The sequence below is a fragment of the Myotis myotis genome, unplaced genomic scaffold, assembly GCF_014108235.1.
Source record: "Myotis myotis isolate mMyoMyo1 unplaced genomic scaffold, mMyoMyo1.p scaffold_m19_p_2, whole genome shotgun sequence".
Classification (NCBI taxonomy): domain Eukaryota; kingdom Metazoa; phylum Chordata; class Mammalia; order Chiroptera; family Vespertilionidae; genus Myotis; species Myotis myotis.
In genome coordinates, this window is record NW_023416324.1 from 215079576 (window position 1) to 215106580 (window position 27005).

The 27005-nt window shown below is 55.5% G+C and overlaps 1 protein-coding gene across 6 annotated transcripts in view; it reads left to right on the top strand.

Annotated features, from left to right (window-relative positions):
- Window positions 1–26421, top strand: part of RUNX1 (RUNX family transcription factor 1) — a 194725-nt gene extending 168304 nt beyond the window's left edge. For 4 of the 6 annotated variants that reach the window (XM_036347494.1, XM_036347492.1, XM_036347496.1 and 1 more), the window contains 2 exons: window positions 16028–16189; window positions 22347–26421. In XM_036347494.1, the coding sequence (XP_036203387.1) occupies window positions 16028–16189; window positions 22347–22813 (629 nt within the window). In that variant the 3' untranslated portion in view covers window positions 22814–26421. The remainder of the gene's footprint in view (window positions 1–16027; window positions 16190–22346) is intronic. The other 2 variants (XM_036347497.1, XM_036347495.1) reach the window with 1 other exon arrangement.
- Window positions 26422–27005: the final 584 nt, after the last annotated feature.

The window sequence follows — 27005 nt, forward strand, 5'->3', positions numbered from 1 at the left end:
TGGCTCCCCCCGCTCTCAGGCCCAGCTCCGCTGCCCTGCCCGCCGCCACGGGGGCTCTCACTTCCTGCCCCAGAGATGCCCGGTCTGCCCGCCAGAGCCTAGCTGGGGCGGAAGTGGGGTGGTCCCCCGGGTGACAGCAAGGCCCTTGCCCTTCCACTTTGTGACAAAGAGGAAAATGGAATATCTCTGAGCTTCTTTCTATGTAAAAATATTTTATTGATTTCAGAGAGGGAGGGAGGGGGAGAGAGAGAAACATCAATGATGAGAGAGAATCACTGATCTGCCTCCTGCTCGCCCCACACTGGGGATTGAGCCAGTAACCCAGGCATGTGCCCTTGACCAGGAATCAAACCGTGACCTCCTGGTTCACAGGTCGACCCTCAACCACTGAGCCCGCCGGCCGGGCTCTCTGTCCCTCTTGACCGTATGACCCGTTGCCTTCTTCAGCCTCTGTTGACTAAAGCGGGTGAGCTTCCTTTCCTGTTGCTATTTGCGCCCCCGCGCCCAGGCCAAACTCTCCTGTCACTTCTCTCCTGCCACCTGCCTCGCTCCCAGCTCAGCTGCCCTCCAGACACCTGGCCCTGGTTCTACACAGTCATTTAGAGATTTGGACCCAAAGCAGGAACTGGTTGTATAACACCCCCTGTCACCCCACACACACCTCCCTCTCTTCCCAGACCCCAGGTCCTGTCCCCTCCTGCCATGTCCAGGTGGCTTCCTGTGTTGCCTCTTCTTTAAAAGCTTGCCTAGATGCTTCTTGGTTCCAGAACTTTCCAAATCCATCCCCCAAGGTCACTCTTTCTGCTGCTAGGCCTCCCATGTTCCCGCCCTAATCACAGCCTCTCTCCCAAACCGGCCCCTTGGCCTGGCCTCCAGGCCCAACACTGGAACATTTCGCGGCCGTCACCCCGGGGCTCCCCGCCCTGTCCCTCCGCAGCCTCGCTGCCTTACAGGCCTCGGCGGGTGGACTCCCGTTCCAACCCCCTATGTCCCTGCCGGCCCATCTCCTCTTCCCGGTTCCTCGGAGCCTCTTTTGTTCCAGTCGCGGGGACAGGACTTGGATGTGTTGTTGAGACTGGTTTGCTGGTTTGTTTGGTTTTTTTTAAAAAAAAAAGCAGACGACCGGAAGTTCCTGTTTGCCGGGAAGGCGATGCGTGTCCAAAGGCTTGCAGAGCCGGGCAGCTAGCGCCGACTCCCCGCTGCCTTTTGTCGGGGTGTCACGGGGCAAACCATAAAAGCCTAAGCCAGTGAGCGCGCCAGGCGCAGAGGGAGCTGGTATAATGGGCTTTTGTTGGTACTTGCACGTTCTTGTCGGGAGACAGCAGAGACCCTGGGGTGCCGCGGACAGGAGCCGATGTTATCGCCCTGAAGTCTGCCCGGTCCTGAGGCAGGCAAGGCCGGATCCTGGCCTGAGACGCAAGGGGGCCTGGAGCCTTTTGTCAGCAGCCGGTGCCCCAGGGCTCAGAGCCTCCAAAGTCTGCCTGGTAATTGCTTCTCATCCCCCCCGCCCCCTCCCCGGCCAGCCCAGCCATGGCCCTCACCTGGGGCCAGAGCGTGGGACAGGGGAGCTGGACAGCTCACGCGTGGTTCCCAGTGATGAGAGGGGCGGGCAGGGCACTTCCCATAAAAGCGTTTACAACGAGCAGCTTGGCAGTTTGAGGCCATTAGACACAGGACGGGGCCACTTCCCTGTTTCTGGGAGCCTGACTGCGCCCCCCAGGAGCACCCCCAAAACACAGAGCAGGAGGCGGGCAATGGTCACCTCCCTTCCTCCCTCATCCTGAGAGGTGAGGGATTCTCAGCGACAGACACCAGCGTGTGCTTGAGGTTTGGGGCTGTGCGGGCTTGTCTTCAGGGGGACGGGGACAGCATGGTGAGGACGTCCCAGGCTCAGGGTCGCCGGCCTGCGGGCAGGACCAGGTGCCCGCCCCAGCGTCCGCCGGGCACTGGGCTCGGTGGTGACTGCTTTTCTCCCTTGAGCTTTAGACCCGTCTTTTCATCTCGTCAGCGTGTGGTCACCAGATCAAGGGAGAAATGGCTTCCGTCGTCCTGTAAAAACAGCACCTTACAGAGGACCCGGAGGCCTGTCCCCGCCTGCCCTGTCCCCGCCTGCCCTGGGGACAGCGGTCCCCTCACTGGCCACCGCGGGCTCCGCCCGGGACGGCCGGCCCGGCGTCTGAGGGGCTCTCTCGCCCTCGTCCAGGGGAGGCTGGGTGAAACCCTAGACGTGTTGACAGCGATTTGCATCATTATCTGGTTACAGGTGACTCACGCCCGGGAAGCTCAGGGAGGCAAGCACCGGCCTGCCCCTTCCCGGGTGGCAGAGCCAACGGTCAGCTCAGGGGGACGCGTTGGGGGTTACACCTGCGGTTCACCCAGGGTCTGGCGTGCTGGGTGCCGGGCCCTGAGAAAGCCATCGTTGCCCCCCCCCCCCCCAGCATAGGGACGGGGCGCTCCAGCCACCCTGGCTCCCAGGGCCCAGAGGCGCCCCCACACCCAGGTCCTGTTTCTGATCTGTTGGCTGCCCCGCCGGCTGCTGCACTCACTTTCCTGAGTCTGGGGGCCTCTCTGAAAGCCGCACCTGGGGCTGTCCTCGGGGTCTGACCTGGTGACTGAGGCCGCGTGCCTGCCCACTGGGCCGGGCTCCCAGGGCACCGCTGACTGTGGGGAATCGTGCTCTGCTGTGGGCCGTCCTGGGCACCGTGGGGTGTCTCACAGCTCCCTGGCCTCTGCCCACCAGATGCCAGCAGCCCCCCCCCCCCGACCCCAAACTGGACAACCCATGTCTCCAGACCTTGTCCGGTGCCCCCTTTAGACCCGTCTGGGGAACCCACAGGACTTAGTCAATCCACACGGGACCTCGGCGCACCCCCCCCTCCCGTGGGCGTCACTGGTGTCTCTGGCTTCTGCGGGCCCCTCGCGTCCCGTCCTCCGTCGGTCAGCCCTCTGGCTGAGCCCGAGTTTCAGGTCACCTGCCACCTCAAACTCTCCTCCTCGTGTGCGAAGGAAGGCCTCCATCAGGCCCGGTCCCTGCGCCCTCCTGCCTCCCCAGAAAGCCTCCCTTGACCTTGACAGCAGCGTGTCTCCGGGGGGAGCCTCCGCCACTCAGCGTGTCATCTTTCTGGGTGACCTCGTCCGGTCCAGTGGGGGGAGGGGGGGTGTCTGAAACGCCGTTGCTTCTCCTCAGTCAGTAACGAAGCTGTGGGTCTGGATCATCCTCGGCCTGCTTCCTCCCGAGTGTTCGACTGTGTGTGTGTATGTGAGTGTGCGTGTGCATGAGTGTGAGTGTGTATATGTGAGTGCGTGTAGGTATGAGTGTGTATGTATGTGAGTGTGCGTGTGCATGAGTGTGTGTATGTCAGTGTGTGTGTGCATGAGTGTGAGTGTGTGTATGTGAGTGTGCGTGTGCATGAGTGTGAGTGTGTGTATGTCAGTGTGCGTGTGCATGAGTGTATGTGTGTATGTGAGTGCGTGTGGGTATGAGTGTGTGTGTATGTGAGTGTGTGTGCATGAGTGTGTGTGTGCATGTGTGAGTGTGTGTTAGTGTGTGTGTGCGTGAGTGTGTGTGTGTGAGAGAGTGTGTGTGAGTGTGTGTGTAAGTGTGAGTGTGTATGTGAGTGTGTGTGTGAGTGTGTGTGTGAGTGTGTGTGAGTGTGAGTGTGTGTGTATGAGTGTGTGTATGAGTGTGTGAGTGTGTGTGTGTATGAGAGTGTGTGTGTGTTAGTGTGTGTGAGTGTGAGTGTGTGTGTATGAGTGTGTGTATGAGTGTGTGAGAGTGTGTATGTATAAGAGTGTGTGTGTGTTAGTGTGTGTGAGTGTGTGTGTGTGTGTGAGAGAGTGTGTGAGTGTGTATGTGAGTGTGTGTAAGTGTGAGTGTGTATGTGAGTGTGTGTGAGTGTGAGTGTGTGTATGAGTGTGTGTATGAGTGTGTGAGAGTGTGTGTGTGTATGAGAGTGTGTGTGTGTTAGTGTGTGTGTGTGTGAGTGTGTGGTTCTTCAGTCGAGGTCAGTGTTGGGGTTTGAAAGGATTCCGGCAGCTTTGCCGTTGCCTTTGTGGATCAGAGTCGGGGTGCCATTCGCTGCGAGATGGGTGCCCCGAGGTGAAGCTGCTTTACTAGCGGGTGTGCTTTGTTCCGAGCAGCAGGACGAGCTTATAAACGCGCGGCGCTGCTCCTCAAAGGCCCCTTCCTGCTCCCAGCGGCCCTGCGGCCTGTGAGTAATCCGGGCCGGCCCGGGGGGTCACGCCAAGGTCGGCTCTGGGGTGTGCGATGGCTGCAGACCGCGGTGACCGATTCCTCCTGCGTGGCCCTCACGTGCGGGTGGGAGACACCAGAGGGACCGGGCAGGGGGCGTCGGAGGACACAGACACTGGCATTGGCGCCCTGGCTCGCAAGCCAAAGAAATCGATTTTCCAGCGAACCCCAAGCCGGCGCAGGGACCTGCCCCGGAGGAGGACCAGGGGGCCTCGCCTTCCTCACTCTCTTCTCCAGTGGGAAAGCCAAGTCACTTAGCGATTTTCAAAAAACAACGAGAGGTCAGAGGGAGCCCGTCCACGGGGCCCTTGACGAGCAAGACTCAGCTTTCGGTCTCCGTGCTCGGCCCGGCGTGAGGTTCGGCCGCGTGGCCGCCATGCAGCCGCCCGTGCCGAGTGCCGAGGGGCCGACGGCCGGGTCCTCGCTGTGGAGGAGGCCGCCGCCCGGGGAGGAAGGCTGCTGTGGTCCCACCCGTGGGGCGCCGCACGCGTGGATGGGGAAGCCACACTTTCCCGGTGAGGCCTCGGGACACGGGACACCCTGGACCTCGCTGGCTACGGAGGGCTCCCTCCTCCCCGCGTGGAGCCGTCCCCACGGGTGGGAAGCCTCTGCCGGGCAGCACAGCTCGGCTCTGGGGACGCGGGGTCTGTCTTTGAAGCGGGAGAGAAGCCTGGCGCCAGGGGCAGGGACTGCACTAACAGTGAGGGAGCTCAGGGTCAGCTCAGCCCCCAGGGCCTCCTCACGGGTGGGGAAACTGAGTCTCAGGGGGTGTTGTCCCTGCCTCAGCACACAGTGAGTGAGGGGCGGGCGGGGCGCAGTCCCAGCCTCGCAGACCTCAGGCCTATCTGTTCTGTGCCCTTGCTCGGGCCCTTCTGCTCCCCGAGGAGCAACCCTGAGACAGGGCTCCCCGGTCCTCGGGGGTTTGGGGCTCACACCGACCACAGCAGAGTGGGGGCTCCCACACCCTCCCCTGCACGTCTGATCGGACTGTGTCGCAGCCTGTTCCCCGTTCCCGTGGGACCCTGGCCTTGCAGAAGCGAAGGCGCGGAGAGTCTACGGAAGACGTGTTCGCGGGAGGGAGTGGGGTGTTTAACCTCGTGCAGGGCCATCACCTGTCTGCAGGAGGACAGAGCAGAGACCACTGGTCCCTCTGTCCCCGGGGCCATGTCCCTCCACCCTGCAAACCGCAGGCCGCCTCTCTGCCTCAGGACACCGGGACACCGTGCCCGCGGGGCACCCAGGCATTACCCAAACCCCGTCTCTCTGGCCGCCGCGGCCTCTCCCAGCCTCTCCCCAGCGCCCACTGATGGGAGCCCACAGTCTCTCCAGACGGCCTGGCTGGGGGAGGCCTGTGGTGCGGGCGGCCGTTCCCCTGGGAACCGTCTGGCACAGCTAATGAGCGAGGGCGCGCTGCATTTATGGGCGCCTTTCATCTGTGGCTCTCCGAGGGCTCGCAGGCACTAATTAGCGCGCACACCTGTGAGGCAGGTGAGCCTGCCGCGTCCATGTTCAGAGAACAGGAGAGGGCAGAGCGGCTGGAGAGGAAAGGGACTGCGGTGCGCACCGGGCGGGGGCGGCCCCCTGCGAGCCACCCCCGCGCCTGACCGCAAAGCCACGGAGCCTCCCGGGCCCACGCGGAATTCGGGTCCCAGAGGCAGGGCGTGATGCCGAGACCGCCCCGTTCCTCCTCCGTCCCTGTGGCAGGCAGGGGCGGCTGCGAGGACAGGTCCCTCACACCCCGGAGGCCCCCGAGGCCGGCGCCCCGGGCAGGGCTCTGCCCCGGCTTGGCGCTGGATGCCTCCCTGCAGAGTAATTGCCGGAACAATGAGTGCGCCCGGCTGGCCGTGCATGACTAACCCAGATGTCTGCAGCCAGCGGAGACAAGCGCTTGGCAAATACCAGCGTCTTTCACAACCTCTCCTCTTCCAGGACTCGGAGCTGGTGGGAACTGACTCACATTACCATGGGACTGCACTGATAGCAGCCTGTGCTACCTGGCGCACCCCCCCCCTCCCGCCCCCCGCCCCCGGTGGCTGCACTTTTGCTGCAGGGGCCAGAGGGGGGATCAGGGCTTCAGGAAAGCAGTGGGGCTTTCAGGGTCGTCCCCGTTCACAGCAGAGAATGACCTGGCCTCGAAGCCGATCTCGCACCGTCCTGGGGTGGCAGCGAGGCTCGGGCGCCCCTTGTGTTTGCAGGGAGCTGCCGTTCCTCCCAGGGGTCCCGGCGGGAGACGCCGGCCACCCCTGGGGCTCGCCCTGACACATCGCCCCGGAGACTGACTCACATCCCCGAGGCCTGAGTCACATCCTGTTGTGCGTCCCGAGGCCTCCAGGAGGGCATGACAGCAGCTGCCCATGACTGAGGTGGCCCTGGAGGACACCCTGGGAGCGGCCCTGCCCACTCCAAGCCGAGGAGGGCAGGGGTGGGGGAGAAGTCCAGGGCGGCCCTGGTGGTTTATATGTTCACCAACCAGGCTTGGCTCCGTCAGAAACAGACACGCGGGCCCGGTGGCAGACGTAACTGTCTGGTCTGTGTTCTCACATGGCTCTGAAAGGCGCCTGGAAGGCGTTTTAAAGATGCCAGCTAAAGAGCCAAAGAGCCCGGCCGGCGTGGCTCCAGGGTTGAGCGTCGACCTAGGAACCAGGAGGTCATGGTTCAAGTCCCGGTCAGGGCACATGCCGGGGTTGGGCTCGATCCCCAGTGTGGGGCGTGCAGGAGGTGGCCGATCAGTGACTCTCTCTCACTGATGTTTCTGTTTCTCTCTCCCCCTCTCCCTTCCTCTCTGAAATCAATAAGAAAATACATATTTATAAGAAAAAAAAGAAAAAGAAAGGGCCTGCTCACTGTAACAACCACGTCCAAGCCACAGACCCCCACCCACCTTGCCCTGGCCCAGGCTGAGGGGGCGGTGTCCCAGCTCAGGTGGTGCTGGGGGACCCAGGTTGGGGGGGTGGTAGTCGAGCCACCCTCAGTGGAGTCAGGCGTCCCTGGCCCCCTCTCCTGTGGCCTGAGGGAGCTCGAGGACAAAGGAGAGCATCTTCAGCTTTTCAAACAACAGCTTTCGGGTTTCATCGGTTTTGTCACTTCTGTGTTCTATTTCAGTGGTTTCTGCCCTCATGTTTATTATTTCTTTTCTTCTACTTGCCTTAGGCTTATTTTGCTCTTTTTCCCTCCAGTTTCTTAAGGTAGAAGCGTAGGTTATTGATTCTGGATCATTCTCCTTGTCTATTGTATGCACTCAGTGCTACCAGTTTCCCTCTGAGCGCCGCCTTCCCTGCATCCCGCAGATTTGGGCGCGCTGGATTTTCGTTTCGTTCCGCTTATCTTTTAATTTCTCTTTAGGCTTCTTCTCGAACGCTGAGCTTACTTAGAAGTGTGTTGGGGAAGCACCAGTTCCTTGCATGTTCTCTGGCTTTGTCTCTATTGCTGATTTCTCCGTTTCAACCCAGGTGGCCGGAGAACCTACTTTGCACCACGTCCATTCTTTTCAGTGTGTTAAGGTGTGTTTTATGGCCCAGAATGGGGCCTGTCTTGGTGAGTGTTCCCTGCGAGCTCGAGAAGAAGGTGTACTCTGCTTTGTTGGGTGGAATGTCCTATAAATGTTAGAGCAAGTTGGTTGGTAGGACTGTTCGGGTCATCTCTGCCCGAATTTTCTGCCTGCTTGGCGGCCAGTGACTGAGAGGGTGCTGAACGCTTCATCGGTCACAGTGTCTGTGCTTGTCCACTTTTCCTCGTAGGTCTCAACGTTGTTGCCGCCTGTGTTCTAAACGTTGTTTCACACTCTGTTGCTAGGTTTAAAGATGACTGTGTCTTCTTAAAGAATTGACTCCTTTATCATCATGTATTTCCCCTCTTTGTCCCTGACATTGTCCCTTCTTCTGAGTCAGTTTTATATAAAATGAACATAGCTACGCCGGCTTGCTTTTGGTTAGTGTTCGCATGGTCTGTCCTCCCCCACCCCTTGTCTCTTAGCCTGAGTCTTTATATTTAACCTGGGTTCCTTGTAGACAACACATAGTTGTCTTGTTTTTCATTCGCTCTGATAATCTCTCTTCTTTCATTGGCCATTTAGGCCATTCATAGTTAAGGTTAAGATTACTTAGACGGGTCTATTAACATCTACCGTGCTTGTTGACTGTTTTATATTTCTTGCATCTGATTTTCCCCCCTCTTTTTCTTCATTCTCTGGTTTTAACAGCATTTTGTGTGATTTCATTTTATCTCCCCTCTTAGCATGTCAGTTATACTTTTTAAAAGTTTTAGTGGTTGCCCTGGAGTTGCAAAACACATGTATGACAACTCTTAAAAGTCATACCACACCACCTCTCCCTTTCCATTTCTGTATTTCATTTCACTTACCCGTATGTTGTCATTACACAGTACGCTATTACTATTGTCATGTTCAACAGAAAATTATCTTTTGGATCAATTAAGAATAGGAAAATAAGACTTTTTTTCCTTCATTTATTCTTTCTTTACATCGATCTGAGTTTGTGGCCCCTGGTATATTTCTTCCCCTGAGGAACTTATTTTAACATGTCTGCTGGATGAATTGTCTTAGCTTTTGTGTGTCAAAGAATGTCTTTATCTCTCCGGTACCTTTGAAGGTTTATTTTGCTGAATAGACAATACTAGGTTGGTGGCTTAGGTGGGTGGTTTTTTTTCTTTCAGCGCTTTAAATATTTCCCGCCTCTCTTTTTGCCTCCCTGGTTTCTGAAGAGGAGTCTGCAGTAATCCTCCTCTTGTTCCTCTCTACGTAACGTGCCCCCTCCCTGCTCACTTCTGGCTTCTTCAAGCTTCTCTCTTTGTCTTCAAGTTTTCTGCAGTTTCAACACACTAGGCCGAAATGTAGATTATTTGGTGTCTAGCTTGCTTGATGTTCTGTGAGCTTCCTGGGTCTGTGGATTGGTGTCTGTCATTAATTTTGTAAAATTCGTGGCCAATAATACTTCAAATATTTCTCCCATTCTGTTTTCTCTTTCTTTTCCTTCTGCGATTTCCACTTTGCATGTGTTACACCTTTTGAAATTGTCCCCAAGGTCATAGATCTTCTTCTACTCCCGCTTTCTTCTCTTTACCTTTCTGTTGGTGCGTTTCTGTTGGCATATTTTCAAGCTCAATGATTTTCCCCTCAGCATGTCCGGCTATTGATGACCCCACCAAAGGCATTTCTCGTTTCTGTTATAGTGTTTTCATTTCTAGAATTTACTTTTCAGTCTTAGAGTTTCCATCTCTCTTCCTACGCTATTCATATTTTCTTGCATGCTGTCATCTTTTTCTACTGGAGTCCTTACTGTATTAATCATAGTTAAATTCCCTGTCTGGTAATTCCAAAGTCTATGTCATCTCTGAGTCTAGTTCTGATGCCTGTTTTGTCCCTTCATACTGTTTTTTCTGGCCTCACGGTTCCTGATTTGAAAGCTGGACATGATGTTTCGGGCACACAGGACTCCAGTGTGAGACCCGCTGTTCAAGCCGCCAGGAGCTGGGCTGTGTGCTGGCTGCTGTAGCTGGGTGTCAGAAGCTTCCAATTCCTCTGACGTCCCTGTTTCTGTCTCCTTCACTGTCCGTGGGCTTCCCTGCGGACTCTGCCTTAAATAGTCCTGTAGCTCTGCTGGCTGTAACCCACTGTTATGCTGGATCTGTGAGAACCTGGGGAGTTCATGGATGAAAAACCCAGCAAAGCATCCCTACACGCTCCCCATGTGCATGTACGCACACACGCGCGCGCACACACACACACGCGCGCACGCGCACACACACGCACACACACACACGCACACACACACACGACTACAGCCCCGGGAGTTTCTCTCTCTCGCCCCCAACTACACTCAGCCTCCCACGATTTGTCTGAATTACCATTTAGGTGTCCGTCCCTCCGGGTTGATGGCCGACGACCTCTGCCCCCAGGAGGCAGGCATCTGGTGGCTTGGGATTCCCCTGCCTCTCGAGATGCCAGGGTGGCAGTTTGCCCTGTGACCTCCATTCTCTGACAGGCCCACGAAGAGTCGTGGATCCTCACTTTATTCAGCTCTTTCCTTATTGTGAAGAGGGGAGTGATGACTCCCAGCTCTTCACATATCGGGCTGAACAAGGAGGTAGCAGAGCAGTTGACAAGAGCCATTGGACGGGCTCATTTTTAGCGCTGGAGACTTCGTGACATTGTGTCGTCCACAGCTAAAGCCCTCTAGTTTCTTCCTACTGATGCAGGCCATGGATACCTCTGAGCTCAGCTCTAGCCTCACCCCACCTTACTCCTATCTCTCGCCCGCCCCCCTCCCCCCCGCCCCCGTTTTGACCTCATTTCCACTGGGAGGAAGTAGGGATCATGGCGTGGAGAGGGAGCTCTGTTCTGCCCATTATTTGGGCATCAAAAAGCTGAAATAACCATCACAAAGCGGCCTGTGAAGCAGCTGCACTGACACCACGTGCCCTAGAAAAAGCAGATGCAGGAGACTCGCTTAAACTCCCAAGTCCCGTGGTTTTTCATGGGAACATGGATCCTCGCCTTCTCTATCCTCACCCCAAGCTTCCAGTTTTCCTGGATCTTCACCATAATCTCCTGAGTCTCGGTCAGTGAACAGTTAGTGCTACCTGAGCCCCGTCCCGGAGTGGGGCTGTGGCCTCACGCACAAACACCGGCAAGTCCCTGGGCATGGGTTCCTTCGTTTCAGTCACATCCTAACTCAAGAATTAGACTCACTGTGAGTTTCCTGTGGCCCCAAACTGCAACGCTTGCTTCATATGCCTCATCTCACTTATCTCACTATTACCCTTGGAAGTAGGAGACTGTGTAAGGGAGAAACAGGTGACCCTCCCAAGGTCATAACTGGTGTACGGTGAAGGCCGGGCTCAAGCGGAAATCTTTGTGTGGCTTACATTAGATGCTTTCCTTAATTTGCTCCTCTCAGGAGAAGACCTTAAGCATGCAGTAAATACCACTGGGGCTCTTATCTCTGACGTGGGAACAGCTGTTTGCAAGTCCAGGTGAAGCAGATAACCCAGCAGTTCTCCTGGGTACAGCCTGCAGGTCCCCCACCAGCCACCACTCCTGGAGGCAAGGCCTGTGTCCATTCACCATGGAGTCCCCACGTCAGTACCCCTAGTGGAGCAAAATGTTTGTTGGCAACATGAAGGAATGAGGAAGTGAATCGCTTCATGACCCTATGAATGAATGAATGAATGAATGAATGAATGAATGAATGAATGAAGCAACTCTTGGCATGATGCATTAATGCGATAGGAAGCAGCCTTTCCAAGCATCCGACGGCCCGGACATGGTCACTAAGATCAGTCTGTGAGCTCCAGTGGGACAGGGACCCTATAGGTCCTGCTCACTAGGCTGTTCCCAGGGAGTTAGCACGTGCCCAGCGCAGAGCAAATCTTCAATGCACTTTGGTCCAGCTGAGGGTGGTCTTATGAGAGGCGGTCCCTCGGGGACAGGCAGCCCTGCTCTCGGAGAATGACTGACAGGCTCTCTCCCTCGGCCTGGGGTTCTTTCCTGGGCGCCCCCGTCTCACCCCTGCCTCCTCCCGCTTCCCAGAGCGCACACGGTTATGATCACAGCGCCACCGCGCACCACACCTCCCCCTGCTCCCCCCTGACTCTGCGCAACGTGCGAGTTAAGCAGCGGCCGCACGGGTCCCGCGTGAGTGAGAATCCCGCGCAGGGGCCAGCAGCAGTGCTCAGAGGTCACCTCCTGGCACAGGTGAGAGTAAGAAAGTGAGGCCCTGCCGTGCGGCTCAGTCGTTGAGCGTTGACCTACGAACCAGGAGGTCACGGTTCAGTTCCCGGTCAAGGGCACATGCCCAGGTTTCGGGCTCGATCCCCAGTTGGGGGCGTGCAGAAGGCAGACAATCAATGATTCTCTGTCATCATTGATGTTTCTCACTCTTTCTCTCCCTCTCCCTTCCTCTCCGGAGTCAATAAATATAAATATATATATATGTATATACATATATTTACACACATATACATATATATTTTGCTCACTAAAAAATATCTTTATTGTTGAAAGTATTGCATATGCCCCCTATATTTCCCCATTGGCCCCTTCTAGCCTGTCCCCACCCCCTACCCCAGGCCCTCACCGCCCTCTTGTCTGTGTCCATGGGGGATGCTTATATGCAGACAAGTTCTTTGGTTGAACTCTTCCCATACACCTACCCACCCGCCTTCGCTCTGAGGTTCATCCCTCTGTTCCGTGCTGCTATGTCTCTGGACCTGTTTTGTTCATCAGTTTATTTTGTTCATTAGATTCCACATATGAGATCATGTGATACTTGTCTTCCTCTGACTGATAAAAATATATCTTTAAAAAATAAAGACTCTGTGAGCAGGTGGCCCGGGGTCACCACACGGCACTTCCCCCGGCGCTCAGCCCGGGTCCGGGCGGCCCACAGCACTGCCACGTCTACACGTGTGTTCATGTGTCCGTGTCGGCCCCGTCCGAGCAGGGAGGTAACTCACATTCCCCATATTCTCGGCCCTTCGTTTTCTGTTTTCATTTCGGTTTCGGCTTTTTATTAATAACGTAGAAGAAGGAAACTCCCACACGGATGTGAGCAGCTCGCCACCACCACCTTCTGGCCGCCCCGGGCAGTGAAGCCGACGCCGCGGCCTCAGGGGCGGACACGGATCCCGGGAGGGGTCCCGTGGGTGCTCAGTGCTGTCTCCCCTCTGACACGGGGGTGGGGGCTGCGCTGGGGTGAGAAGGGAGAAGACGTTGAATCTGAAACCCTGTGTTCAGAAAAATCATAGAACGTAAACGTTAATCATAAGATCGTTTTCCCAAAGCGTATTGTTAAGAGGCTGCGAAACATGGGCCAGGCTCGCGGCTTAATTACGGGTTCAGAAGAGCCTCGCGCGTCGCTCCCGCTCCAGGAAAACATGACGGAGCACGCACCCCGGCTTGTACGTGTGCTTGCCGCGGCCTCAGACACGGGCTGGTGCTGGGCTGTCTGCCCCGGCCTGCTGCCGCCGCAATCCGCGGCCTGGGGGCTTAGTGACGATTACAAAACGCCTTTTGTTCGCCTGGTAAGTGATTCAGATATCTGAGCGCTGCCGGTCCACTCGGCGAGGGTGGTAGCGAGGACACATGCCGTCTCACGGGAGAGCTGAGTCTGCGTCCCCCCCCCCCGGCCCCCCCTCCCGGGAGCAGAATGCCTGGAGCGGTGGGAACCCTGGGCAGCCTGCTGGGCGCCGTTTGCTGTCGGTGGCTGGGAAAGCTGTGAGCTGCGAGGCTGTCTGACATCTTTGGTTGCCCGTGTAGTCTCCCCTGAGTTTCAAATGGGTCTTTCTCTCTCTCTCTCTCACTCCTTGCAGCTCCTCGAATTCTCTAAAATTCAGCAGCCCATGAAAACCCGACTTTACAATTAGATTCAAAGATTCTCAGTTAAGATAGCTGCCCAGGTTTTTCAAACTTAATAATTCAGTGATTTAAACAAAGAAAACATGCCCTGGCCAGTGTGGCTCAGTGGATAGAGCGTCAGCCTGCGGACTGAAGGGTCCTGGGTTCGATTCCGATCAAGGGCAGGTACGTGGGATACAGGCTCCTCCCCGGCCCGGGCCCTGGTCAGAGCCCGTGCAGGAGGCAACCCATCGATGTGTTTCTCTCACATCAGTGTTTCTCTCTGTCTTTCCCTCTCTCTTCCCTCTCTCTAAAAATCAATGGAAAAATATCCTCAATTGAGGACAAAAATAAAAGAAGATAGAAAGAAATGGATCCGTCGGAGGGAAGGGTGGGGGGCTGCTGGGAGAAGAATGGGAAGGAAGACTGGGTGGGGCTCCAGGTGCCTGGTGCGCTGCCCACGATACAACGTTGGGGAGCTGAGCAGAGAGGCCCTTCTGGGAGCCGGGCGCCCCTTGGAGCAGGTGGGGACATGGCATCGCCGGGGGAATAACGCACGTCTACGTCCGGCGCAGACAATACTCACACCTGCTCTTTTCCTGGGCGGCTTGCTCTCTAGAGTGACGCCCAGCATGGAGCGCCCCGGCTGGGGCCCCAGGGGGTGTAGTCTGCTGTGCCCTCTGTCCACAGAGAAGATGGGACACAGAGAACGTTCGTGTTTGACCTAAAGAAAAGTAAAGCCGGCTTCTGGTGGGGCAACGTCCAACCTGCATTTTCTTACGTATTTTGCCCCAAAATAGAGGTGTTTTTTTTTTCTCCTCCTTTTTTTATATATATTTTATGGATTTTTTACAGAGAGGAAGGGAGAGGGATAGAGAGTTAGAAACACCGATGAGAGAGAAACATCGATCAGCTGCCTCCTGCACACTCCCTACTGGGGATGTGCCCGCAACCAAGGTACATGCCCTTGACTGGAATCGAACCTGGGACCCTTGAGTCCGCAGGCCGATGCGCTATCCACTGAGCCAAACCGGTTAGGGCTTTTCTCCTCCTTTTCACCTGCAAACAGCATGATGCTTTTGAGAACAGACTCCTGGGAACGCTGGAGTCCAGTTTCCAAAATCCTTTTCACCTAAACCTTCCGAAGCCGACTCTGGTCTCGTCACCTTCCTGGGCCTCTTTCCTGGCAGCCTAGAAGGTTCTTGCCAACACTCTGCCCCGGGAAGAGGCAGGACCCCTCGGTGTCGGGTGACGGAGCCAGCTCCGGGCTGGGTTTGCAAGCATCATCGGGCCGCAGGGCCAGCTGCCCGGCCGGGCCTGCTTTTCCATCGGCCTTGGCAGAAAATTCCCCTAAACAGAAAGCATTTCAGGCCCTGTGGATTCTTTCTGCCAAAAGGTACAAAAAGAAAAACAAAACACTTTACGTTCTTTCTTGCTCTCTAAGTACAGACAGGTGGTCACTGAGTTGGGAAACGTTTCAGATGGTGGTCATGTGATTATTGGTGACGCTGAAATGTCTGCACAGTCACTACGAGCAGCTCGGCAGTTTGAACGTTAACACTCCACCTGGCCTGGCCGGCGGGGCTCAGTGGCTGAGCGTCCACCTGTGAACCAGGAGGTCACAGTTCGATTCCTGGTCAAGGACGCAGGCCCGGGTTGCAGGCTCAATCTCCAGTGGGGGACGTGCAGGAGGCAGCCGATCAGTGATTCTCTCTCATCATTGATGTTTCTGTCTCTGCCTCCCTCTCTCTTCCTCCCTGGAACCAATAAAAATATATTTACAAAAAACAAAAAACACTCCACCGGGAAATCTTCCTCATCATTATCCTCATCTCTCTCTCTCTCTATATATATATATATATAAAAGTGTAAGCGACCGTCTGACCACTCGACCGTCCAACCAGTAGCTATGACACACAATGACCACCAGGGGGCAGATGCTCAACACAGGAGCTGCTGAGCTGCAGTGACTTGGCAGCTGCGGTTCTCAGGTGACACACCCAGAACCAGAGAGGAGGGAGCCTGATTCTGGGGTGCATTACCCTAGAACCACCCTCTCACAATCAGGGACCCCTCAGGGGATGTCGGAGAGCTGGTTTCAGCCTGATCCCCGCAGGCCAGGCCGAGGGACCCCACCAGTGCACAAATCTGTGCACCGGGCCTCTAGTGATGAAATAAAGCCTGTGGAGGGAGTTAGAAGAGGGAAACCTTCAAGAACCAAACATAAACTACATTTCAGTATTTTGGAGGGAGAAAGGGCCAAACGAAAGCAAATACTTGGACTTAAGTGAGCTTACGGGACACTGGCAGAGAGGCCACACACGTGTGACATATTGAGACAAAGGAAACTGGTTTCTTATTAAAAGTCTTTTTTTTTAATCCCTCCCACTCTTACCTGTCACTGACCTCCCGGTTCTCCGCAGACACCAGGCAGATCCAGCCCTCCCCGCCCTGGTCCTACGACCAGTCCTACCAGTACCTGGGCTCGATCGCCTCTCCCTCCGTGCACCCAGCGACGCCCATCTCGCCGGGCCGGGCCAGCGGCATGACGACCCTCTCCGCGGAGATTTCCAGCCGGCTCTCAAGTAAGCGGCCCAGAGACACCCTCTGAAAGCGAGGGAGGTCGCGGAGTGGGAGGTCGCGGAGTGGGAGGTCGTGGGACCAGAGGAGATGCGTGGAGCGGGTGGCGTCACTTTTCATGGGCTCAGATGTGGTTTAAAGACAGGGCTGTCCAGCTCCCGGTCCCACGGCCATGCGCTGCCGGCCTTGACCCCCAGCGGCAGGGGTGGCCTGGACACCTGGGGCGTGGTGGGGTGGTTCACGTTCCACAAGCAAAGGTGGCAGCTGGAGGGTTAATCATACTATAGAAGGAAGAAGTCGGCCTGCGGAATGCAGTTGGGATGAGTCACGTGACCAGCTTTCACGGGTCACGCGTGACCAGCACCCTGGGGTCCCCGTGGGATGGGAAGCAAGCGAATACACCCCAAGGGAGACAGTTCCACTAGAAGCTGCTCATACCAGGCAGGAGGCCCCGTGGAAAGCCCGGTGGCGTGGTTCGCGCATTGCTGTTAGCACCAGCTCGCTAATATTAGGCATTTCACTGCGGGGCCTCCGGGCTTGGCGCTCACCTTTGCTCGTGGGCAGGGAGCTCAGAGCTGCAGAGAAACATCCCTTTGCTGAAAGCAAAAGGAGAAAGCCTCCGTGGGCTGTGACGTGGGAGCTGGGCGGGGCCGTGACAATGGCTCCGGGACCCCGGCCTCGGACGGCCACACACGCACTTCCCGCCCGGGGCCGCGGCTGCGTGGCTCTTCCCTCCTCGGGATCAGTTAGAGCAGGCGAGGGCGGGCAAAGACAAGGGCCGCGTGCCCGGCATCTCCAGGGCGGCCCAGTGTCGTGCTGTCCAGACAGTTGGGGTTGCTTGGGGTTCACCAGGTGCTTTAGCCGCTTCTCAACGGGGGCACCGATGGCCTTGGGGACCAGGCAGCTCTTGGCTGGGGGGCCGTCCGTGAGATGCAGGTGCTTAGCAGCGCCTCTGGCCTCTGGGTTCCAGTAGCCCCCGCTCTCCATGGGGACAGCCACAGAATGTCCCCGGACCTTGCCGGATGTCCCCACACCACCCCCAGGTGAGAACAGGGCCTTCGCGTTCCTCGGGAGCTGGCGTGCCGTAGGGAAGCCACCGGCCTGTCCAGTTTTCACCTGGTTCCGGCCATGGGTGCCAACGTCTTCCTGGCACCCGCGGGCTCCGGCGGGGAGGAAGCAGCGCAGGCATGAGGACGGCTGCTCGGCTTGTGGCTTAGAAGGCCCGTTCCGAGGCCCTTGTCAAGTCTCACTGATTCTGCTCGGGGCGCTGCTCTGCCCGCGGGCTGGCCGTGGCCTGCTTCCGAAACGACGCCTGCTCTCCTGGGCAAGGGCCCTGTTCGGGGTCTGTCCCTGGGAATTCATTACGTCTTTTGGCCTGGTCGGCATCTTATAGTCCAAGGACCGTAGGGGCCAAGAGCTCCAACTGACCGTGATCAAGCATAAGGGTGATTTAAAAAAAAATGGGTACTGTGAGCACCCCCAAACCCAGCTTCAGGCACCCCCGGGTGTGGAAGGATGCGTCATGGCCTGAGGGTGTGCAGTGGGCACAAACCAGGTCCCATTTCTGCACCCGGATGGCCCTTTGCTGACGGGGAGGGAGGACCAGTGAGAATCGCAGAGAGCAGCATGGGAGATGCTTTTCACTAGCAGATCTCCCCCTCGAGCAGGGCTGAGCCCGGCCTGAAAGTGTGGTCCTGTGCTGGGGCCGGGGCTGGAGGGGGGTTGGGGGGGAGGGGGAGACACAGAAGTGGCCACTTGGCCCCAGCTTTAGAGCCCAGCCCTGCCCTGGCCTGCCTTTCCCTTTCGCCCCGCCCCCGGCTCTGCGCTGTCCTGCCCCGCAGCCCCAGCCCCAGCCCCACCTGGGCTGCCTTCTGCGGGGGACTTGCACTCTGTCTGCCTCTCTCTCCTCTGCAGACAGACTCCACACCTTGTCTGAGAAGAGTTGTCATCCAGAGGTTTTCTTTGCTTTTTTTCCTTCTGCTTTTTTTAAAAGAAGTTAATGTTTAGCTGCCAACCTGGGCGACAGACGGCATGCATTTTTCTGAGTCATGAGAAAGCTCCCTTGAAGGCAGCCATTATCTGCTCAGGCTGTTTAATCCTGTGGGGCAGGGGGCGGGGCCTGGCGTGGGGCCGCTTTCATCCCCGAAAACTGCAGGATGAGAACTCGAGCTGTCACGGCAAATCTTTAGCCCCATCAGTGGGGCAACATTTCCAACGAAAATACCTGCCCCTCCTAATCCCCAGATTTCCTGCTCCTTCAAAGCCCCTGTGCTCACAGGGTCTGCCCCTCCGCCCACGCTGGAGTTCACTAGGGGGCACCAGGCCAGCCAGAGGGCAAATGAGCTGCCCCCACCCCCCAGGGGTGTAACTGGTGAGGCCTGGTAGGTGGTATCAAACTGGACATCAAAATGAAAACAAATATTTGAATAGATCATTTGAATCTGAGCATAGCTAAAGGGCCCAAGTTGTTGGATTTTTTTTTTATTTATATTTTTTAACCCTCACCCAAGGATATTTTTCCATTGATTTTAGAGAGAGTGAAAGAGAGAGGGAAAGACAGAGAGAAACATCGATGTGAGAGAAACACATGGATTGGTTGCCTCCTGCCAGAGCCCCGACCAGGGCCCGGGCTTTCAAACAAACACCCAAACAAACAAAGGGGTGTTTGGTTGAAGAGCCTACAACGGAGGTACATGCCCTGGACCGGAATCGAACCCGGAGCCCTTCGGTCCGCAGGCCAATGCTCTATCCACTGAGCCACACCGGCTAGGGCCTAAGTTTTATCATCCGCTGTCAAAGGGGAAAGGTGACGCTGTTATTATGTAGGCAGGAGGAGACTCACGGGCAGTATTTAAGACCATTCAGATATTCTGCCCACAAGTGAAACCCTATTTCCCCTGACGGCTGAGACCGCAGCATCATTCCGTTCCTACGTCCGTGACAAACGCCCGACTCACTCGGGATTCCAGTAACTGGGTACCATCCCCGGGTACCGGGCAGCCGTCGGAACAACTGGCCGAGCGTGTCCAGACGCCGCCGTGGACAGGGTGACCTTTCATTCATTTCCCAGTGGGCTCACCTTTGCGTCTCAGGGCAAGTGAAGCAAGAGGAGGAGTGGGCGGGTCCCGTATTTGTGTCCGGAGGATTGCGTCAGATGAAAACAAACGGATTGTATGTGCCTCCTGCTTTTCCTCCTGCCTCCGCTTCTCCCCAGACTCCGTAAATCTTACTGGCAAGATGGAGTCAAGCTTCCTGTTAACCCTTGAACATGTCACAGCTCCGTGGGAGCAAAAACAAGTGGCACCCAGCTTGCTCACACATGGCCCCGGGAGCGGCAGGACCAGCCCTGAGGAATGAGGTGCGGCCTGGCCTGGGGACAAGCTGGAGCGGCCGCCCGTGGAGGGCGGCCCGGAGCGCTGTCCGTTGATGGCGTTTCCCTGCCCACACGTCTGACGCGCTCAGGAAAGATTGACAGGGGTGTTTGTTTGAAAGTCAGACTCCTGCTTTCCCCACTAGCACAGAGATTCCCGCACATCTCGCTTGTTTCTAGAAACTTCAATTACCTCTCTGATGAGGAGGATGGCCCCTCTTCACATTCACCCCAAGTTTACAGAGGAGGTCATTTTCTAACAATGTGTTAGGGCAATAAAAAAAATCACTAGAGGGTGGGAGGAGGGAGGAGGGAAAGCAGGAGAGAGAGAGAGAGGGGAGAGAGTGAGGCAGACACTAGCTCTCCCTGCTGGAATAATAGGCTTGAAATATGAGGAAGTTGACCAAGGGCCCAGGCCGTCCACAAACAGATTAATACCCCTCCCTCCCCCCCCCCCCCCCCCCCCCCAGTAGCTCTCCTCCCAGAACCAGCTTTGCTCCTTCACATTCTCTATCGGCCTGGACACAAGAGGGCATGGGGCCACCTGTCATCCTGAGCTTGGAGTCATTTTGTTGTTGATTTGAGGACGTGCACATTTTAAAACGTTTCATTCGTGCCTCTGCCGTTTTGTTGCTGTCTTCTGGGTTTGCTGATGTAAAGACTGTAGTCCTGGCCTTGTCCTTTTGTGAATAATTCTGAGAGAGAGACTACCCCAGGGCACCATCCTGAATATACAGTGTCGGTTCTCAGAGGGGAGTGGGGAGCTGCCCCTCGCCCCTACCCCCGGGACATTGACAGTATCTGGAGACGTTGGTTGTCGTTGGTTGTCACAATTCTGGGAGTGGGGACGCTGCTGGTATCTGGTGGGCAAAGGCCAAGGACGCTGCCAGACATCCTACAAGGCAGGCTCTGGACAGCCCTTCACATCCCCACAGAGAACTGTCTGGCCGAGAGAGGGCCACGGTGCCACCTTTGAGAAGCTCTAACACAGGGAGCCCTCTCTGACACCCAGGCCTCCAGTGGCTCCCAAGGGCAGCCTGTGGGTGAGAGGATGCAGGGGGGCCATGCCGGGGAGTCGAAGCCAGTCCCTGAAGCTGGAAGGCATAATTCTAGCAAGATGAGTTTTAGAGACGAAGCTTTGCCATTCCTGGTAAAATGTCGGCATGGGGAACATGCAGTCGCTAAATCAGGCCCTGCAGCCACTCGTGGTAACAAACCGTGGAGGCGTGATGGTGAACGCCAGGTGGACCAGGCTGAGCCCTTTCTAAGAATGTGGGGCGAGTCCGAGGTCGAGGTGGGGAGAGCGGTGGTGCTGGTATCCACTCCGTCACTCCTATGCTGTGCATGCGTTGACTCACAGGAAGTTGCCAATTTTGAACTGTTTGAGGCCTAACAAAATGGCAATTTCCTATGATTCAACCTAAATACTATGTCTAATGTATTGTAATATTATACATTAGTATTGTTATGATACTATATCATATTATGCATGATATAGTCTATTGATATGAATGTATTAATGTGTCCATTTTATTTCTAATTATTATATAGTGTTACATTGTGTTATCAATTATAATTATATTAATGTCAGAGACTAAATTTATATTAATATTGGTGCATTAGTGTATTGATTATCTAGAAGATTGGCCAGCTTTTTTCTGTAAAGAGCCAGAAACTAAATATTTTAGTATTTCAGGGCCCTGCAGTCTAAGTCGTGACCCTCAACGCTGCAGCGGCAGCTCAAACGCAGGCAGAGACAACGCATAAAGGAATGCAGCTAATGCCAATAAAGCTTTATGCACTGACCCTGAAATTTGAATCTCACATAAATTTCATTACAGGACACAGTCTTCCTTTGACTTCTTTTTCAACCACTTAAAAATATAATAATGCTCATTCTTAGCTTGTGGGACACGAAAACGCACGGCTGGATTTGACCCCTGGGCTGCAGTTTGCCAACCCGGATGACACCAGTCATTGTATCTGTACTACACACGCCTACGTCATGTCTATACTCTACATACTGTACCCATATTAGATCTCTATTGTTATGCTACGTGATAGCATATTATATTAGCGTTTATGTTACTTGGTAGCATATATTCTCTTCTTTTACTATACATTATCATACTATCTCTCTGGGCAGCAGCATTCTGGGTACTCTCCTAGCTTCCTGGGCAGTAGCATTCCGGGAAGTCCCCATCTCCCAGAGCAGCAGCATGCTGGGTAATTTTTCAGCTTCCTGGACAACAGCATTCTGGGTAGTCTTCCAGCTTCCTGGGCAGTAGCATTCTGGGTACTCTCCTAGCTTCCTGAGCAGTAATACTCGGGTAGTCTTCCAGCTTCCTGAGCAGCAGCATTCTGGGACGTCCTCAATTCCTTGGCAATAGTATTCTGCCTAGTGACCCACCTGCCCCAGCAGCAGCATTCTGGGTAGTCGCCCACCTCCCCGGACAGCAGCATTCTGGGTAGTCCCCCACCTCCCTGTTCAGCAGCATTCTGGGTAGTCCCCCACCTCGCTGGACAGCAGCATTCTGGGTAGTCCCCCACCTCCCTGTTCAGCAGCATTCTGGGTAGTCCCCCACCTCCCCGGGCAGCAGCATTCTGGGTAGTCCCCCACCTCGCTGGACAGCGGCATTCTGGGTAGTCCCCCACCTCGCTGGACAGCGGCATTCTGGGTAGTCCCCCACCTCCCTGGGCAGCGGCATTCTGGGTAATGGTCCTGCGGGGGGCCGGCAGCGAGGGCGGACCCCCTGAGCTCCCCTCTCACCATGATGCTTTCCCGCCCGCAGCGGCCCCCGAGCTGACGGCCTTCGGCGACCCGCGCCAGTTCCCGGCGCTGCCCTCCATCTCGGACCCGCGCATGCACTACCCGGGCGCCTTCACCTACTCCCCGACGCCCGTCACCTCGGGCATCGGCATCGGCATGTCGGCCATGGGCTCGGCCACGCGCTACCACACGTACCTGCCGCCGCCCTACCCGGGCTCCTCGCAGGCGCAGGGCGGCCCCTTCCAGGCGGGCTCGCCCTCCTACCACCTGTACTACGGCGCGTCCGCCGGCTCCTACCAGTTCTCCATGGTGGGCGAGCGCTCGCCGCCGCGCATCCTGCCGCCCTGCACCAACGCGTCCACCGGCGCCGCGCTGCTGCACCCCAGCCTGCCCACGCCCAGCGACGCGGGCGAGGCCGAGGGCAGCCACAGCAACTCGCCCACCATGCCCGCCGCGCGCCTGGAGGAGGCCGTGTGGCGGCCCTACTGAGCCCACCTCGCGGGCCGCCGGCACCAGCTGGACCGGCCGGGCCCCCGCGCGCTGGCACCAGCTGGACCGGCCGGGCCCCCGCGCGCTGGCACCAGCTGGACCGGCCGGGCCATCGCCATCGCCATCGCCATCGCCGCCGGCCTCCAGCGCCATCGGAGCCCGCCGTCTGCAGAGTGTGACGGTCCGGCCATGTGGCCCCCGGGAGGCGAACAGGAAGATTCCAGAGGAAAACTGTGAATGCTTCTGAATTAGCAATGCTGTGAATAAAAGAAAGATTTTATACCCTGACTTCACTTTTTAACCAAGTTGTTTATTCCAAAGAGTATGGAAGTTTGGTTCAGGGTTGGGGGATGCAACTCATCCTGTTTGGCATCGAATTGGTATTTTTCATGTTCTTTTCCAGCACCTTATAAATTGCAAAATGCGTATTTGCATTTGAGGTGGTTTTATTTTTATATACATATATATAAAAATTTGAGCTTGCTTCTTTCTTGCTATGACAATTGAAAAAAAATATGATTCCTTTTCTTGTAAGGTTTATTTAACTTTTCTTTTGGACTTTTGTGTAGTTGTGTGTTTTTGTTTTTTTAAGAAACAGCTACAGCTTTGGGTCATTTTCAACTACTGTATTCCCACGAGGAATCCCTAGATATTTATGTATCTTGATGTATAGACAGTTACTTATGTGTTGATACTTTTTTATTATTTAAATGTACTTATATTAAGAAGAAGAATATCAAGTACTACATTTTTTTTTTGATAGTAGCCAAAGTTAAATGTATCACATTGAAGAAGGCTGGGGAAAAAGGATGGGTAATGTGATCCCTTGGTTATCTACATATTGTTTACATTAAACTTCCTTTAATGTTAATCAAACGAGTTGGTAGCTAATGCAGCAATGTTTTAATAGCCTTTTCAGATCCTGAGGGTTCATCCAGAGACCCGAGGCAGGGGGTGTTCTGCGGAGCCCCACAAAGGCTCTGCTGCCTGACTCCCGCCCTGGAAGCAGAGGTCAGGCCTGGCTCCAGAGGGCTCGGGAGATGCCAGCGACGGCCCCTCTGGCAAGGACTCACTGTCGGCCTAGGGATCCGCTCACTGCGTGCCTCTTGGTAACTTCAGAACACATCCAAAGTCAGCCATGTGGGGAGCAGTATCCACATGGGAGCCAAATCCGTGAATTCAGGGGTTCCTGTGATGCTGGGTTCTGGGTGGGAAGGAGATCTGCCGAATCCAGAATGTAGTGGCTTTTAGCTTTAAGAAAATGCTCCTCGTTTGCAGTTACCTGCTCGTTTACACAGAACAAAACGTGTGGCTGTTCCCCGAGGCTGGGGGTGGAAGGGACTGGGCCGGGTGCCTTTGCCCGCTGCAGGTCCCCGGCCAGGATGGGCCCAGCAGCCGGCCTGCGCGAGCCAGTCTCCCTCCGTCTCTGGAGTCCCGCGGGACAGCATCAGTCCCAGCTGTGCAGGCCCCCACCCCGTGCTGCTCGCTGACCACCCACCTTCGTGTTGCCGTCCCCAGGCTGAGACCCTCCCCTGGGGGGAGGGAGGGTGCACTTTGACCTGCGTGTCCTGTGAGCGGAAAGATCCGTGTCACGCCTGCTGCCCATGGCTACAAGTCAAGCACAGCCGATGTCACTGTAAACTGATGGCACTGTTTTGACTGGAGGATCCGGCCAGAGCGCACAAATACTCCAGCTCGTACACACGAGCTGCTGACGTCGGCCTGCGTGCGCTCAAAGTGGTCGGGGGCCGTTTAATGCGCCGCTTCAGCTCCTGGGCACGACTTCGGGTCAGCTCGGAAGAGCGTGTGAGAGCAGGACTTGAGAACAGTGTTTGGTTTTTATTCTGTAAATGTAAGGGTTCGCGTTAGGAAGATCTTCGGCTGCAGGCAGCAAAGACAGCTGAGTTTATTTAAAACAACTTGTTTTTGAGTTTTCTCCTATATCCAGGGGTGGGGGACGTGGGTTTACAGTTGTGAATATGCAAAACACAGAGTTTATTCTTGTATTGTTATTTATTCATTATTGTATTATTTGCCATGCGAGCGGCTGTTCCCCGACTGTTGCCCGCCCTGGGTATGCTGTTTTACGCAAACGCAGTAGCACTTTGGTGAGAGGTGAAGAGGAAGGAGTCTGTCTTGTGAGGTCAAGGGTCTCTAGAAAAGGGCTAAGCAGAGCTCGGGGAAACCCCAGGCGAGGTCCATGTTCATTTTAGACATAATCCTCCCTCCGGCATTCATTTTCCTATTTTATTCTAGATTGCTTTATTTTATTTATTTATTTGGCAGGAAAATTACCTGCCAGTCCATTTAAAATGTCCATTTCTGAAAAGAACCCTCAGCCCGTTTACCCCACATTGACTTCAAATGTTCTTTCCAGCACCTGTGGCCACATCTACCCTGACAAAATGCTGGGGAAAATGAAGGAAAAAAATTTTTTTGTTGTTCAATTCTGGTCCCTGATGATATTCCAGCTGGAAATCAGCCGAGGGTCCTGCACCAGAATCAGGTCACCTGTTGCGTGAGCCTTCGGTCTGAGGCCACGCGTGAGCAGGGCTGCTCGCTGTCCCACAGGCCCACGGGTTTGGCCATCCAGAGTCCCCTTCCAGCAGATTCGGTATTTAATTGTTTCAGAAAAAGTGAATCTGAGGTCAGCTGTTTGGGAGATAGAGGGCACAGCTAGTGACTTTCCCTGAGGGACTGCGTCGTCCGGCCGGTACATTAAGGTGGCCTTTCAGCCGGGAGGCCAACAGCCAGTGATGGCAAAGCCAGGTGTCTCCGGGAGCCTTGGTGCCGGAGAAGAAGCATGAGCTAAGCCATCTCTCAATCTTATTTATAATTAGACATGGACACGTTTCACTGCAGTGTTTTCTTTTTCTCACTATCGATCATACTTACAGTTCTCTCCCTCTTTGCCCCTGTAACATCTCCCACTGTCTCTCTCCCCCTCTCCTCCTCCTTCTGTCTGGGAAATACACCCCTCCCAACACCAGGAGTCCAAACTGGAGCAGCCACGAGTGGGCTTCTTGCCGCTCGGGTGCCCGCGGCCGCGGCTGGAGCCTGCCAGGCCGGGCACAGTCAGAGCTGAAGCTGCCCGGGCTGTGCCCACCGACGGAACGGCTCTCACTGGGCGGGAAACGCGTGGTCTCACCCCAAGCCCTGCAGTTCCCATTGCGGGTTTCTGTCCGGGCCTGTTTCCGTGGGACATCCTGCCCAGCGATTCTCGGTGTGGGTGGTGTTTCTTTCCGGGGGGGTGACACGTTTGGGGTCTGTTACACAGCGAACGTCAGTCTAACCATCGTCTCAGAAAACAGCTGTGACGTCTGAACAGATGCCTTTGCGTTCACCGGCAGGGCACACTGTTCGGGGTTTTCTGCTTGTCTCTCTGGCATTTTCCTCTCCCTGCAGCCAGGTCAGGGCCCATGAGGCTGGCCGCTGGGTTACTTTTTCCTTCCAGGAGAGTTGCATCAACAAAGTTCGTTGTATTTATGTCTGTAAATAGGTTTTAAGCTCCATTATAAAATATTGTTAATACGATAACTTTTTTCAATTTTATGTGTGCTTCTAAGGACGTTTTCTTACGTTTGCTCAATACTGTAGACAAAAATGCTTCTTTATCCTTTGTTTATTTTAGACTTTAAAACAAACTACTTTTTATCCACTTTTATAAAGAGCTAATGGCATGGTTGCAAAATTTTTTTAAGTTCACTTTTGTTTGAGGGAAAATGAATGTGCAAAAAAAAAAAAAAAAAAACCGTGCGTTCTCTGTGCTGTTCTGGATGTGTAACCATCAACGGAAAAAATAAACTTTCAAATTGAAACGACGGCGGAACGTCTCTTGAAAAAGCGGCCAGCAGGTGCGGTCCTCGCGGCCCGTGGTGGCCGCTCCCCGTGGGGCGGGTTCTGCGCAGGGGCTCCCGGGGGACGCGCGGGTCCTCCTCCCGCTGCCCACAGACCCTTCCTGAGGGACTGTCAGTCTCGAGCTGGAAACCAGAGAGGCTGGGAGGCAGCCAGGTCCTCTCTGAGGTGGTTCTAGTGGTGCAGGAGGGCGGGCACTTGGGCCCAGGTTCCTGCATGATCGGAGTGGCCCCTTCCGTCCTCCAGAGCAGCCCTGGTGCCCAGCCTCGTGCCTAGCCTCATGCCCAGCCCTGTGCCCAACCCTTATGCCCAGCCCTGTGCCCAGCCTTATGCCCAG